General features: G+C 36.6%; 1 protein-coding gene across 3 annotated transcripts in view; it reads left to right on the forward strand.

The window, feature by feature from the left end:
• LOC150080448 (kielin/chordin-like protein) overlaps positions 1-16716 on the forward strand; it is a 1054752-nt gene that overhangs the window by 206830 nt on the left and 831206 nt on the right. For all 3 annotated transcript variants that reach the window (XR_016547392.1, XM_090381408.1, XM_090381409.1), the window contains exons 4-5: positions 7520-7659; positions 11829-11963. Coding sequence is in view for 2 of the 3 variants with exons in the window: in XM_090381408.1 (XP_090237534.1) it covers positions 7520-7659; positions 11829-11963 (275 nt within the window). In the remaining variant the exon portion in view is untranslated. The remainder of the gene's footprint in view (positions 1-7519; positions 7660-11828; positions 11964-16716) is intronic.

Genomic DNA, 16716 nt, shown 5'->3' on the forward strand with positions numbered 1-16716 from the left:
TATATATTAATATATATAGTATAAATTTTACTATATGAATTCCTTATACAGTATATCGAAATTATAACAAGAAAATTATAAATACACAAAATAAAATGAAAATACTCTATAACCAGCTAGAAAATATCAGCAAGCAAACGTACTTGGGAGGATTTGATTTTTTTTACAAATTTTAAAAAAATTATTGGAAAAATTTTAAAAAGTGGAATCTGTCAGATGTGCTAGCAACAGAAAGTATAAACCATACTTTAGAACTACATGTACTAAAATTGACACTTATGTTATTCTGACAAATATTTTAAATTTAGGTAGGACTTAGATCCACCTGCTCATAGGTTAACATTATCATCATCATCATCATCAGCCATTTTCAATCCACTGCAGGATGAAGGCCTCTCCAGCAACTTTCCAGTTCCTTCTGTTTTGAGCACTGGCCATCCATTTACTACTCAAAAACTCATGAATTTCATCTATCCATCTCCGCCTTTGTCTTCCAGGTTTTCTTCTAGCTCCTCTTGGGTACCATTCTGTTATTTTCTTAGTCCATCTGTCATCATGTCTTCGAGCTATGTGTCCTGCCCAAGACCATTTTAGTTCTTTAGTTTTGATAAGAATGTCCTTTACTTGAGTTTGCTGTCTAATCCATGTGTTTCTCTTCTTATCTAACAGTCTGATTCCCAATATAATTCGTTCCATTCTTCGCTGTGTAGTTCTTAGCTTCTCTTCCATTCTTTTGGTGAGTGCCCAAGTTTCACTTCCATAAGTCATGGTGGGGAGTATACATTGATTCATTATTTTACGTTTCAGACAAACTGGGATATTGCTCTTCAGTATGTGACTATATTTCCTGAATGCTATCCATCCAAAATTTATTCTTCTCTTGACTTCCAGCCATTTATCATTATTACAGCTAATAACTTGTCCCAGATAAGTATATGACTCCACCTTTTCAATTACTGCTCCTTCAATCATTATTTCCCTTTCCGTGGCATACTTGTTCATCATTACTTTTGTTTTAGCCATATTCATCTTTAGTCCAAAATCCTTACTAACTGTGCATAACTGATTAAGATTTTCCTCTAATTCTTTGGGATCGTGGCTTATGACCACAATGTCATCTGCAAATCGTAAATGGTTTAGGTACTCTCCGTTCACATTGACTCCTTTCTGCGACCAGTCTAATCTTCTGAAAGCTTCCTCAAGGGCAGCAGTAAACAGCTTCGGAGATATTGTGTCTCCTTGTCGAACTCCTTTCTCGATTTTAAATTTGATACTGTCTTTGTCTAGTCTAATAAAGGATGTAGCACTCTCGTATATTTTCTTCAAAATCATAATATATGGAGTATCTATGCCTTGTCTTTCCAGTGCCCGAAACATTGCCTTATGCTGTATGGAGTCAAATGCCTTTTCATAATCCACAAATGCCAGGCATAATGGTGTTTTATATTCATTTGCTTTCTCCATTAGCTGTGATATTACGTGAAGGTGATCCGTAGTTGAGAATCCTGTCCTAAAGCCAGCTTGCGCTTTCGGTTGATTCTCATCAAGTATTCTTTCTAATCTGTTAGTAATGACCCTTGTGAACAACTTGTAGATATGGGATAACAAGCTAATTGGTCTATAATTTCCAATTTCTGATTTATCTCCTTTCTTATGCAGCAAAACTATGATTGCATTATTCCACTGCTTAGGCATTACACCTTTTCTAATGCACTTTGTGAAGAGCCTTGCCAGTTTTTGTGTTATGTCTCTTCCTCCCAATTTTAATAACTCTACAGTAACTTCATCTTCCCCCCCGGGCCTTTCCGTTTCAAGTATTATTATTATTATTATCCATATGGTGCAGGGAAGCCCTAGGCCTATGCTGCATCAGCCAAAAAAAAAAAAAAAATTCCTGAGTTACCCTGAGAGAGAGAGAGAGAGAGAGAGAGAGACAGACAGAGAAGTAAAAAGGAATCACCAAGAAAGAGAAGAATGATGATTGCAAATGTATATTTTTAAACAGTTTTTTAAAATGAAACTGCCCTGTGGCATTTCCACTTGGGTAATTGTCATTGAGCACATAGTGCAAATGAGTGGTCAGTAACTTTTGCAAGTTTATAATGCTGCTACATGAGAATATTTATAAATAAATTTTATTTTTATTTATTTTTTCAGTAATTATTGTTATGGTCAATTTAAAAATAAATAAATCATGTTCATAGTTATAATAGTTGATTTGATTTTTAAAAAAAACTTAAAATAAACCTAGTGTTTTAATATTTTTTTAAGTATGTTTATCATTTTTGATTCTTCTAATAATTTTCCTAAAACAAAAACTTTCAATTAAATGAGCAGCATAAAGAAATAATATTTTCTAACAATAGAGAAATTGTATGTTGTTACTAGCAAAGTATAGTGTTTCAAAAAATCAGATACACACTTGTTCTTCACTACAAATGGTTGATAGGGCTAATGAAGGTTCAATACACCTTGAGTTGAGAATTAATTTTAAAAATTAATAAGACTTTTACTTCACAAGGTACTACTTATGATAAAACAAATGCCAGTTTAAAATAAAATTATGAAATTGTGAATTTTAAGGGTCATAATCAAATATTGTGTGCTCCTCCATTTTTCATAATTTAAGAAATTAAGAGGCACCATCTTCTCTTAAACTACTAGAATAAAAGACATGCGATGCAAGAATCTGTTAGAGACAGAAAATTTAGAAATCACTGCCTATAAAGAATAAAAAAACACTTTTTCCTTTTTTTTTTATAGGTACAGTAATACCCCGACTTACGCGAACTCGGAGTTACGTGGTTCTTGATTTTTTCGTTTGGCAACACTGCCGCCCACTATCTTCGAGGTCATTTTTCATATGCTATCGATATACGGTGTGACGGCGGAGAGTGAGAGCGAAAGATGAAAAAAAATTCAACTTTGCTGCCGCATGAGCTGCACACATATACAAGAATTTGCATTCCAACTGTCATATTTATATGTGTGCGTTCGAATTCGTGCTCAACTTTTGTAGGAAATTACATCGTTTTCACAAATAAAAAAACTTTCCAGGCTTTAAGGTTTCCAAAGACCGATTGACAATGATGGTCGGCGGGAATGCAGCTGGTGATTGCAAGTTAAAACCTCTCTTAATTTATCGCTCCGAAAACCCAAGAGTTTTAAGAAATATATCTAAAATTAGCTTACCAGTGATTTGGAAGTCAAATCATAAAGCTTGGGTGACAGCTTCCGTTTTTGAGGACTGGTTTGGTCACCACTTCATACCCGAAGTCGAACGTTATTGTGAGTCTAAACAGATTCCATTTAAATTGATCCTTCTTATTAATGATGCACCCGGTCACCCTCCTGCCACCCTAATTAATTTCGACCGACGTGTGAAAGTTGTGTTTTTGCCTCCAAACACAACCAGCTTGCTTCAACCGATGGACCAGGGAGTCATCAAAACATTCAAGACCTACTACACGAGGCGTTCGTTTGCACGTCTGAATGAAGCTATGAGACAAAATAGTGAGATATCTGTTAAAGACTTTTGGAAACAATTCAATATTTTAGATGCTGTAAGAATCATTGAAGAATCTTGGGGTGAAATTCACAAAAAAACATTGAATGATGTCTGGAAAAAACTTTGTCCATTTTTTTTCAAAAACGAGACGAAAACAATGCCAGAAACTGATCATGTCGCTCATATGATAGGTTGTTAATCTTGCCAGGCAATTAGATTTGGAAGTCAATGGTGATGATGTCAACGAGCTGTTGGATTCACATAGTGAGGAGCTGACAATGAATGAGCAAAACGTCACTAAATTATCCGACACTTCAGACCCAGTTCCACCAGAAAAGCACATGACAATTGCAAGCTTGACAGAAGGTCTCAGCTCAATTGAAAAGGGCTTAAAAATTTTAGAAAACATAGACTCCAACGAAGAACGCGTTATAGCTACAAAGCAAGGAATAAAAAAATTATTAGCTTGTTACGAAGAAATTCTGCGTGAAAAAAAGAAGGCGCTGTGTCGTCAGACGAATTTGTTAGATTTTATGAAGCCATCGACATCGAAATAACTTTTTTACGTAACTCATTTATTTTTTAATACATAATTTGTATTAATATGTATAAATAACTGCAATTTTATTAAATATTTTTCTTTTAAACTAGTGTTTTTGTTAGTCCTTGGTCCCAATTAAACAAAATTAATATGTATTTATATGCAAAGTTGTACCCCGACTTACGTGTATTCGACTTAAGCGATTTTTGTCGGACCCACCTATCGCGTAACTTCGGGGTATTACTGTAGTGATTTTTAAATTCATAGTTGTTTAGATGATTCTTTGAGATGGCAGGCCATTGGATGACTTGAAGCCGGGCAGGTGGTGTCACGTTGGCTTAATGTGTCACACAGTGTTGTCTCAGCAATATGGAACCAGTTTCAGGAGACAGGAACCACTACAAGAAGAGCTGGCGAAATTTACCCGAGGGCTACATCAACCAGAACAGACCTCTATCTGGCTCTAACAGCAAGACGGAACCCTACAATGTCCTGTCATCAACTGTTCCTTGAGGTTGCTTCAGGCACAGGTGAAACATTTCCAACCGAACTGTGTTAAGAAGGCTCAATTCAAGTGGACTCTATGCAAGGAAGCCAGTGGTTTGTATCCCAATAATCCCAAACCACTACAGAGCTTGTTGAAACTTGAATGTTCTGTAAACATGTGATTTGGAGCTCTGACAAATGGCTACAGTTCTGTTCTCTGATGAGTCCCTTTTTAGCCTACAAACATATTCTAAATGTTATTTCATCTGGAGACAACAAAGAATATGGTACCATCCCTCAACAGAAAGGGACAGTTATGATGGAGGCAGTGTTCTCATGTGGGGTGGAATATGATCAACAACCACACCCCCTCTTCATGTTTTTATAGGGGTACTGTAACTGCACAGAGGTATCAAGAACAGATCAGATCCTTGAACCCTATGTGCAACTTATTTAGGAGTGTGCTTGGCCCAGATTTTTTTTCATGCATGACAATGCCACTTCACATAGAACTCAAGTGGTGGAGGAATATCTTGAAACTGTAGACATCCAATGATTGCTGTGGCCAGCATGATCATCAGACTTAAATCCAATCGAATATGTGTGGGACACCCTTCAGGGTCACATTGCACACCAACAGCCAACTCCTCGGTCACTTGGTGAACTAAGGTCTGCGCTGGTGGAAGAATGGGATTTGTTGCCACAGAATCTTAAAGACACCCTTATATTGAGCATGGTTCACTACTGTCAGATCTGTTTGACTGTCGGAGGGGATCATACGTCATACTGATGTCATGTGACCATATTTTTTAGCATCCTGTATCGCCTTCTGTAATGTGACTTTTTTGGTAATTCTTATACAACCTTTATAAATGTCCCTTTATACCTGTTCTAAATGTCTTGCTGTCTCCTCATTTCATTATTATTCTATGGTAAACTGCCATACCAAATTTTTTCTTGCTTCATTGAAAGCTGCATGAGTTACACCACATTTTCTGTGCATTTTGTTAATTTTGTCAAGCAGTGTAAAGCCAATACAGAAGAACAGTGCCCATGGAAGTATATATAGAAAAGGCATGCAAGCAGCAGCAGAATGTCTATGAGACAGGGAGTGGAGAGACTTTGTAAGAGATGGGTCATTAATTAACCTAACTGTCCTCTTTTGAATGTGGTCTAGAAGTCTGAGAGAGGTTAAGGGGAACCACTACAGATGTGGGAATAATATTCCATGGTAGGGTATATTTGAGATTTGTACAGAGTGAGTAGCTGTTTAGAAGAAAAGTAATGCCAAGAGAGAAAGAGAAAACCCAGTTTTTTAGATGCAGGGGAAGAAATATTTTCGATGTGCTTATGCCAAGAGAGATTAGAAATTAGGGTAATCCGTAATAGAGATATGTAATTGTATCTAGAAATATGAGTGTCATCGAAGATAAGCATTGGAGCAGGAGAATCCTTTTTGTGAGATATGACAGGACTGAGTTTTAGAAGGATTGAAATTAACTAAATTAGCTTTGCCTCACTGGAGAATTACCCAGAGATCAGCATTTAAAGAATTGGTGATAGTAGCGGATTTTTGAGAAGTTGAAGGTATGTTTGCAAGGCAACCCCTCTCAAACTGGAAGTGGAATGCAATGTACTACATCAACTCTGGATAGGATTTTGAGTCAATGGAAGACAGTCATTAATATATGAGTGGAAAAGAGTGGGAGAAAGAACTGAACCGTGGTGACACCAGCATTAGTGGAGAAGTTAGAAGACAGAGAGCCATCTATCATCACCCACAGTGAGTGATCAGAAAGAAAACTGGATACCAAGAAAGCCTCTATGCTTAACACGATCAAAAGCCTTTGAAAAGTCAAGAACAACTGCTTGAGTTCCACCAAACTCTTCCATTGAATTTGTCCATTAATGTGTAGTAAGCTAGTATATCTCCAGTGGATTGACACTGATAGAATCTATACTGCCATTGTTGATCAGATTAAAGGTATTCAGTTCAGTTCTTCACTGCTGCAACAAGTGACCAGCTTCACAAATGCAGGAAGATTAGCAGAGGCAGTTGTGTGGAACAAATGAATGCTACGTGTTAATTATAGGTACACATAAGGGCAGACTCATGTCTGCCCTTATGTGTAGCTAAAGGGGCTATAGCCCCCACTTATGATCAGAATAATGTGGACTTTTTATTAATACCTGATGATTAAGGATTAATGATTGCCAGGAACACTGCTTTAGTCCCCCCCCCCCCTTTTAACTGTTTTAGCTCCTTCCTTTTACTTTTAGAAAATTTTGAGATTTTACCTTTAGAAAATCCTGGTTACACAAACAAGCAGGTACACTGTAGAGTGTGTGTGTGCCAAAGCTGAAACTACACCTGTTATTTATTAATTTTTTTATAATCATACTTTTTCTAATTCTAACGGAATTAATTATACTCATCGAAAATAAACATGGTTCTTCTGAAGTACTGAGATTGGTATGGTTGTCACTCAAATAGATATTTTAATTTTTAAATTTAAATGGCTTTCACATAGTTTTGAGGGGAAGCATGTCCATTAGGAGATTAAACTTGGATCACGTTTGAAGAACTACATGGATTGAAGGGGATGTAGCCTGAAAAGTTTATGCACTACTGTAGCATGTTGAGAACCAACACAGGCCCTGGGGAAAACAGAGTTTCAGACTCACCTTTCACCTTCAATTCCTATTTTACCTAATTTATGTTACTGGGCTTGCAAATTGCAACCCTACATAAAGTCCAGGCTCAAGGCAGCTGACCAGATTGCTGCCTCCTCTTGGCATCTCTGCACCACTGATTTAGAGAACTAGCCAGCAAACTTACAGTTACTTATTATAACACTGTACCCTGTTGTATAGTAGTTAGTAGTAATGACAATAATAACATAGGATTTATTGATAAGTAATATTTGCTGAGAGAATATTAACTAGTAATGTAAGAGTAACTTGTAGTATTTATCTTTATTCAGATTTTGAACAGTCAGATGAGCCTGATGACTATGATGATGATGATGATGATGAAGATTATGATGTTTGCAGCATAAGACTGACTGCAATGAATGAAACAGTAGCAAAACTCAGTGCAGAACTATTTGAAGTTAAGAGAGAGGTAAGCAGAAATGGAATAATTTTGTACAAACTGAATCCTCATAAATCTGGCAATTTTGGAACTTGGTACTTGGAAAAAATTTTGAAACTTAACCCTGAGCCTATTGGGTCAATGAAACCCCAGACAATATTTCAGCAATATTTGCTCTTCATCTACTCCATCCGTACAACTGAAACTCTTAAGCTGTTTTTTTTTTAAATGTTTTCTTTGATTTCTTCACTGCAAATTCAATAAATTTGTGCTAATTATTGCACAATTAGGACATTAAGGAATTAAGTTAAACCTAATTATATGCATATGTTGAGTGGCATCTGTCATTCACAATTATTGATACCAGGCTAGCTCTACTGATGCATACTTTTCTCCATTTGATAGTGCACTCTTGCTTTTTGATAATGAAGTGTTGTCTGGAATCAAATTGTTGATGCATATTGACTTTTAGCATTACCATTGGTAGTGCAAATGATGCAAGAAAGCAGGCAAAAAAAAAAAAAAAAAAAAAAACACTTCCCATGTCACTTATTTATTCCCTACAATAGTTTGTCTGCTTCAAATTTATTTAAGCTATCAACTTCCAAGACAACAGATGGAAGTTTGTTCCAGCAATCAACCACCTGCTGGCTAAAGGCAACTTCCATACATCTATTCTGTAACCCTCCTTCCTGAATTTGGATTTGTGCTCCCTCATTTGTGTAGTCGGAGCAAGGGGAAGAATCCTATCAGCATTGAGCTTGCTCAGTGCTGATGGGATTCAAACCATTCAAAGCCTTAAACACCTCAGTCAGATGACCTCTAGGCAGTTTCCTAGATTCTGCAATTTACAGAACTGAAGCTTTTCCATTGTAAGAGTAACCCTTTATTTCCCTCACCAGTCTTGTTGCCCTTCTCTGTACTCATTCCAGCAGCTCTACACCCTTCCTAAAATGAGGCTTCCAGACCAGTATGCATTATTCAAGGTGTGGCCTGACCACTGCCTTATACAAGGGGATAATTACCTCCTTATCCCTGCTAGCAAAGTTCCTGTATATCATTGACAAGACCCCATGACCTGCTTTGGCAGCCTGTCTGCACTTCCCAGAAAACTTCATATCTGACTGCACAATTACCTCCAGGTCTTTTTCATTTTCCACTACCTTAAGTGTAGTGTAGTACCACACAGTTGGTACATTACTCTGGGTTTACTGCTACTCATATGCAGTGCTTTGCATTTGTCAATGTTAAACTTCAATTGCTGTTTCTCAGCCCATCTGCCTAGCTTTTCTGGATCCTGCTACAGTAGCATACCATCATTACTATCATTAATCATCCTGTCAACCTTTGTATCATCTGCAAACTTGGGTCTTATATGCCTTGATAAATATAGAAAACAAACAACAATGGGCTCAAAACCGATCCTGGGCGACTCCGCCAATAAATTAGTCCACGAAGAACAGTATCCTCATTACCACTCTTCTCCCACTCAACCATCCATATCCATAGCAGCAATTCCACACTGCTCTAATATGTGCAACAGTATCAAAAGCATTCCTGAAATCCAATTATATAATATCAGAATTAATTTTTGCATCCAATTCCTTCATGACCACATTGTAGTATCCAGTCAAATTGATCAGACAAGATTTCCCCTTAACAAACCCATGCTGTGTCTGAAAGTATAATTGCCACCTTGTCTGGATGATCCCACATTATTTCTTTAACCAGTGACTCCATTATTTTCCCTGGAAGAGAAGATAAGCTAACAGATCTGTAATTACTTGTGCCATCCTTTGATCCTCTTTGTGAATTGGGGATACATTTACACATTTCCAGTCGGTGGGTCCCCCCTGAATCCAAAGATACTTTAACAATTATGGCTAAGAGTTTGCTTACTTCCTTTGCTGCCTCCCTGAATATAATTGGATACTAAAGGCATATTTGGGCAAGAGCCTCAGACTATGTGGCAATTTCACTAATGTGTGGTTTAGTGCAATCGCATCATTTTTATATGTAGTGTATTACCAAAGTAGGTAAATTGGCATTGCTTTAATTATATCTCATATTGTGAAAACCTTCACGAGTTTCCGTGATATCTCGTATAAGTAATTTTTTTTTGGTAGTTGTTGGCGCATCGGCTTCTGTGGCCATAATGCACCTCCCAAGGTTTTTGCAGTACTTTGATCCAAGCCCGAGGCGGGATTCGAATCTACAACCTTTGGGTTGCCAGGCAGGCACTTTACCCACCCGGCTCCGGTCGGCTGTATAAGTAATGCTTCATCAATGGAGAATATTAATGTTACTTATTCTCTGCAGGTACCACCACTCTGACAGCACCGTTTGCAAAAGGTATGGAATAAAAACTGTGTTATCCACATCTGTGTCCCTATTAGACCTATGAAAGCAAAAAAGGTAGAGGAAAGTGATGGTAGGAGAGGAAAGAGAAGAAATGCCATTGAAAGAGGAAAGGCCCATGTACTATGCAGCTAAAATAGCAACTTAGTTACTATTTTTAGAAACATTTATTCAAAACGTATAACCCCATAGGCATTAACTGATAATCAATATCTATAGTCCTTGTTCAATGTTCTTCAGTTCTGAAAATTGCGGCATCTGGAGGCTAGGCACCTGGTCTCCAGACAAGGTGCCTAGTCTCCAGGTAGCTAGATAATTAATCACATGGAAAAATATTGTCCTCCATGTGATTAATTATGTCATGAAAAGTCACACAATCACTGAAGGATTAAAAATGTACATTTGAATGTTTTTGTCTTTTGTGGTCAGCATGATAATCCCAAATCAGGAACCAGATATAACTGACCCTCATAACTGCAGCTCACATTCCTTGGTACTTTTTCTTCATTGATTGTATGTCATGATAGAACTTCTTCTCATGCTTCTTCTCAAAATCTCAGATTTTGTCTCAAAAATTCCAGATGAAGATGGAAGTAATGAAGTTCGATTTACATTCTGCATCCCATTTTCTATAATTTAAAATCAACTTGTCAACTAGTTCTTTGTAATTTTTGCTCTTAATGTTACCAAGAAAGCCATTCACTACAACTCAAAATGAGTGTCGGGTATTTACCTCAGCAACAGGCCATTTTTGCTTCCAGTTGTAATAGCTGCTTTTCTTGTGGACCATTATTGGTCCACAAGTGTCCATATGACACTTTTCATTTTTGCATCAGACAATTTTGGAAACAGACTGTAGGTGCTTGAAAGGATCTGATGCTGTAAAGAATTGTTTGATCAGTCCCAGCTTGATGTGTAGTGGTGGAAGCAAGACTGTTTCTTGGAATCAAGGGATTGTTTACTATATTGTGTGTGTGTGTGTGTGTGTGTGTGTGTGCGTGTATGCCTGCGTGCGTGTGTGTGTGTGTGCGTGCATGCCTGTGTGTGTGTGTGTGTGTGTGTTATACTGCAGCAGTCTTTTCTGTAGTGCTATTCCAGAGGAGATTTCTTGCAAGGAAACTCAGCAAACCCATCTTGAAATTCCCACAGATACCCTGTTTGAAGAAACACAGCTTTCAAACTTTTACTTGAACTATCTATGAAAAGATGCCACTCTTCTGGATTGTGACTAATAAAGCAACTAATTGTGAACAATCAAGTAAAAACAGCAGCACAGAGATTCTGCAACAATATAAAAGCATACTTAATTAACATATTTTTTTCAGTATGTAGAAATTCTTGCATCTGGGATTCAATAGATTCCACTCTTTATTTTGAATTTATTTCTCAAGAAATCTTCCATGGTATTGACAATAACAAAAAGGGAGCAAGTTTTTAGTTAAATAATTGTGTTTTAGTATAATATGATGAGATTGATTTATTTTTGTTATTGTTGATATCATGGAAAATTTGTTGACAAATCATGTGTTTTTATCCAGTTGATAACTTCATAATAAGTTTTCATATTTGCTATTAGAATTTCACTTAACATAATAAAGAGAACAAACAAACTAAATGTTTGTTTGTTCCCGAATTTGTAGCAGTACCATGAAATGAATCACAGGTAATGTTTTATTGCAAAATAAAATGCATTCAAAACTCTTGCAAATAGGTGGTCATCCTAGACAACCTCAAACTGTACCATGCATGGAATATATTTATGTGAAGTGACATCTTAATATATTATTGTTTTATCCATTTTCTTCTACAAAGTAAATTAATGATCATTTTTTGTTTTCCAGAATCACATGTTGTCTTCTCGTACTAACGAATTATTAGAGCAATGTATATGTCAACCACAATGTAAGAATGGTGACAAGACATATAAAGAAGGAGAATCATGGTATAGGGATCTGCATACATTATGCCAATGTAATGTATGTGCTTTCATAATTAATTAAATAGAATAAATAAAATATTTAATATGTTATTAGGATATATATATATATATATATATATATATATATATACCATATTCAATTGTATGGCAGTGTAAATACCAGAATACTAGAGTGTATTTTATTTCTTTCATTTGTTGAACCTTCCTTAAATAGATCTGCAGATATATGCCACTTATTTATATTATTTATAAGGCTCATTAATGATTATATTGCATATACTAGCATCAGGAATAGATAATGGAGTAGGTTCTTATTACTTTCACCACTGTGCATAGAATGCAAAGTTGTTTATAAAACTATGTGAGCTGTGAATATGTGTGAGTTTTAGAAACTTTATATGGCTTGGTCCCATCATTGCTGATTCTTTCCAGTCATTAAACCAAGAACTTTTGCTTTCTTGATAACCACAGACCCTGATAATATTTTACAGATTTCATTTTAACATTTGAAAATTGGCAATTTTGCAAAGTAATTTAATAATCATTAATTTAATTCATAGTACTAAATATTTCCAATGTTCACTGGAAATATTGAGCACTATGAATGGAGTTAAATCAGGTCTCTTTAAAAAAAGTTCTGTTTATGTTGTTGCATATGTGGAGGTCAGAGGAATTTACCTCTATCAGTTTTGACAAGAATATTATTATTGACTGTATTTGGTGGCCACGTGTAATCAAACTACAGCTAACTTGAAGTTGTTTTGAAAAGAAAAGAACTTTAAGAAAAGAACTTTTAAATGTATAACCATAATTAATAGGTAAACCCTATTAATTATGGTTATTAATAGTCTTGCCTGACCAATTTGATTGGATACTATGATGCAGTCACAAAAGAACTGGATGTAGGGAATAACTTTGATATTATATACTTGGATCTTAGAAAGGCTTTTGATACTGTTGCACATGGAAGACTGCTGCACAAATTGGAGCAGTGTGGCATTGGAGGCAAATTGCTGCTATGGATAAAGGTGTGGTTGAGGAGGAGAAGACAGAGAGGGGTAATCAACGGACACTGCTCATCGTGGACTAATGTTATTAGTGGAGTCCCTCAGGGTTCAGTGTTGGGTTCATTATTGTTTTCTGTATTTATAAATGATATTGATGATGGTATATCAAGCTTAATGTCCAAGTTTGCAGACGATACAAAGGTTGGCAGGGTTGTCAAGGACACTACTGACACTATGCTGCTGCAACAGGATCTGGAAAGGTTGAGCAAATGAAGTTTAACATTGACGAATGTAAAGTACTACACATGGGAAACAGCAACCCCAGTGCAACGTATCAACTCTGTGGTACTACACTGACAGTGGTAGAGAATGAAAAGGACCTGGGGTAATTGTGCAGGCAGATATGAAGTTCTCTGAGCAGTGCAGACGGGCTGCAAGAGTAGCTCATGGAGTATTGTCAATGATATACAGGAATTTTTCCAGCAGGGATAAGGAGGTGATTATTCCCTTGTATAAGACAATGGTCAGGCCACACCTAGAGTACTGTATACAGGTCTGGAGGCCTCATTTCAAGAAGGATGTAGAGCTGCTGGAACGAGTACAGAGAAGGGCAACAAGATTAGTGAATGGAACAAAGGGGTGCTCTTACGAAGAAAGGCTTAAGTTTTGCAAATTACAGTGTCTGGAGACTAGGCACCAGCGAGGTGATCTGATAGAGGTGTATAAAGCCTTGAATGGTTTAAGCATGCTCAATGCTGATGGGATTCTTCCTCTAGCTCAGAAAAATCACCTGAGAGGGCATAAATTCAAATTGAGGAAAGACAGATGTAGGATAGACGTGCGAAAATTTGCCTTTACCCAGCAGGTAGTTGGTTGGTGGAACAGACTTCCATCCCTTGTCGTGGAAGTAGATAGCCTAAATAAATTTAAGGCTCAGCTGGACAGGTATTTTGAACGAACGGAGGGGTGAAGTGGAAGTGGGTAGTTGGTTTTTTTTTTTTTTTTTTTGGCTGATGCTGCATAAGCTTGCTTTCTTGCATCATATATCTCTACTAATGCTAATCCTCATTTTATATTTTTGCACTTGGCCTTTGGACTTGGCTTCAAGTATGTTTAAGTAAATAATTGAATTAAAAAAATAACCAATGAATATAATTCCTGCTAGTTTTATGTGGTAGTGCTTTTCTTTTTAAGAATAGCTGTTCAGTCTTTTTTTTTTTGATAGTCCTACTTGTTCACATTTGGGTGGGGAGGAGAATTAAAATCATTTAGGTAAATAGATAGATAGACAAGAAATAGATAGAATATAAATAAATAGATAGGTAAATAGTGTAACGGAACTCTCACATTATTTATTAATTGCTTCTTTGTTGATTGTACATTTACTTTTCTCCAAGTGTCTATAATTATCATTTAGCAGCACTTTGTATAGGACTGTAAATTTACATTTAATCAAATTAAATTATTTGATTATCTTTTAAAAAAGTACTGTAAGCAATGTTGGTATACTTTACATAACACCTTGTATACATAGAGATTGACATACCAGTCGGTGTGAGACACATACAGTAATCTTAGTAATTCATCATCAGTGGAATTCTCATGATTGTGGTGAATTAAAAAAAAAATACAGTACATACTATATGTAGCACAGTATTTTCCACATATTGTATTGTATAGTACACTACAAGTATATAAAAATAAGAATAACTTTTAAATTTTTAAAAGAGAATAAACTTCAAGAGAAAATCTTATTTAATAAAAACTTATAGTATATTAAAACAAAATTGTATACAGTATTTACATAAAATAATTATTTATTCTTTTTTGAACATGCTTAGTACCTTATTCTATTTTTTCTCCAAACCAGGAGTGCAGAGAAGGGCAACAAGATTCATGAGGGGAACAAAGGGTTGTTCTTACTAAGAAAGGCTTGAGTTCTGCAAATTGCAGCATCTGCAGACTAGCACCTGTGAGGTGATCTTATTGAGGGGTTATAAGGCCTTGAATGGTTTGAGCAAGCTCAATGGTGATGGGATTCTTCCTCTCACTCAGATTACACACCTGAGGGAGCATAAATTAGAAACTAGAAACTAGATTTTGTAGAAACTTTTGTAGAAATTAGTCCAAACTAGATTTTGAACAGGCTAAGAGTAGAAAACTTGCTTCTTGCCCTAATGGTTCTTGCCCTTTGACAAGAGACCAAGCATTCTGGTCTCTTGTCAAAGCTATTGGCCACAACTTTTGCCCATCTCTGCTCCCACCTCTGTCAAAACCAGATGGTTCTATTGTCACTTCAGCCAAGGATAAAGCTGACCTGCTAGCGTCCCATTTTTATTCCAACTCATTTATTAATGATCTTGATAAAACACCTCCCAACATGTTCCATTCAATGCCTCCTCTGGTCTTCCGTCAAAAGGATGTCAGAAGGATTTTGGCGAATCTTGATGCTAAGAAAGCTTCAGGTCCTGATGGTATTTCTCCACTTGTTCTCAAAACCTGTACTCCTGAATGTACTCCTGTTTTTGCTTCCTTTTTTCACTTTGTTATTCCAAAGGTGTTTTTCCTTCTGCTTCGAAATTTTCTCTTATCCAGCCAGTTCGTAAAAAGGGTGACAAATCTCTCCCATCAAATTATCATCCCATTGCAATTACTTCTACTCTTTCTAAAGTAATGGAGAAATCAATTAACTGCCAACTCTTAAACTACCTAGAAACCTTCCGTCTGATCAATGATTGCCAGTATGAATTCCATCAATGTTGATCCACTGGCGATATTCTGGCTTTGTTACCCCTTTATGGACAAATTCAATGGAAAAGTTCGGTGAAACATAAGCAGTTTCTCTTGACATCTCAAAGGCTTTCGATCATGTTTGACATAAAGGTCTTCTAAACAAGCTTCCATCTTATGGTTTGCCAACTTTTTTTGTAATTGGTTATCCAGTTTTCTCTCTGACTGCTCACTGAGGGTGTTGGTAGATGGCTCTCTGTTTTCTAACTTCTCCACCAGTTCTGGTGTTGCCCAAGGTTCGGTTCTTTCCCTTACTCTTTTCCTCTTGTATATTAATGACCTTCTTCTATTGACTGGAAATCCTATCCATAGTTTATGCCAATGGTAGCACATTGCATTCCACTTTCCAGTTTGAGAAACTTTGCCCTGCTCAATCAGCTTCAACGTCTTGAATATCTGCTACCAATTCCTTAAATGCCGATGTCCAGGTAATTCTCCAGTGGGGCAAAGACAACTTAGTTGATTTCAATCCTTCTAAAACTCAGTTCTGTCTTATATCTCACAAAAAGGATTCTTCTACTCCTATGCTTCTCTTTGGTGACACTCCGATTTCTAGGCAAGATATATCTCTTTTGGGATTACCCTGACTTCTAATCTCTCTTGGCACATGCACATTACAAATATTGCTTCCTCGGCACTCTGTACAAATTGCAAATCCGCCCTACCATGGAATATTGTTCCCACATCTGTGGTGATGCCTCCAAAACCTCTCTCAGGCTTCTGGATTCCATTTAGAAGAGAGCAGTTAGATTAATTAATCACTCATCTCTAACAGAGTCTCTCCACTCTCTGTCTCGTGATGTACTGTTTCTGCTGCATGCCTTTTCCAGAGATACTTCCATGGGCACTGTTCTTCTGAATTGGCTTCTATAATTCCTGCTCTTTCAAAGCATTCCAAACATGTGCCGCCACCAGCCAACATCCATTTACTCTCCAACTTCAAACTCACAGAACCAACTTTTCATCTTCCTCGTTTATTCATTCAACTGTTGT

Source organism: Mastigoproctus giganteus, chromosome 9, assembly GCF_048544385.1.
Source record: "Mastigoproctus giganteus isolate SK-2022 chromosome 9, ASM4854438v1, whole genome shotgun sequence".
NCBI classification, from domain to species: Eukaryota; Metazoa; Arthropoda; class Arachnida; order Uropygi; family Thelyphonidae; genus Mastigoproctus; species Mastigoproctus giganteus.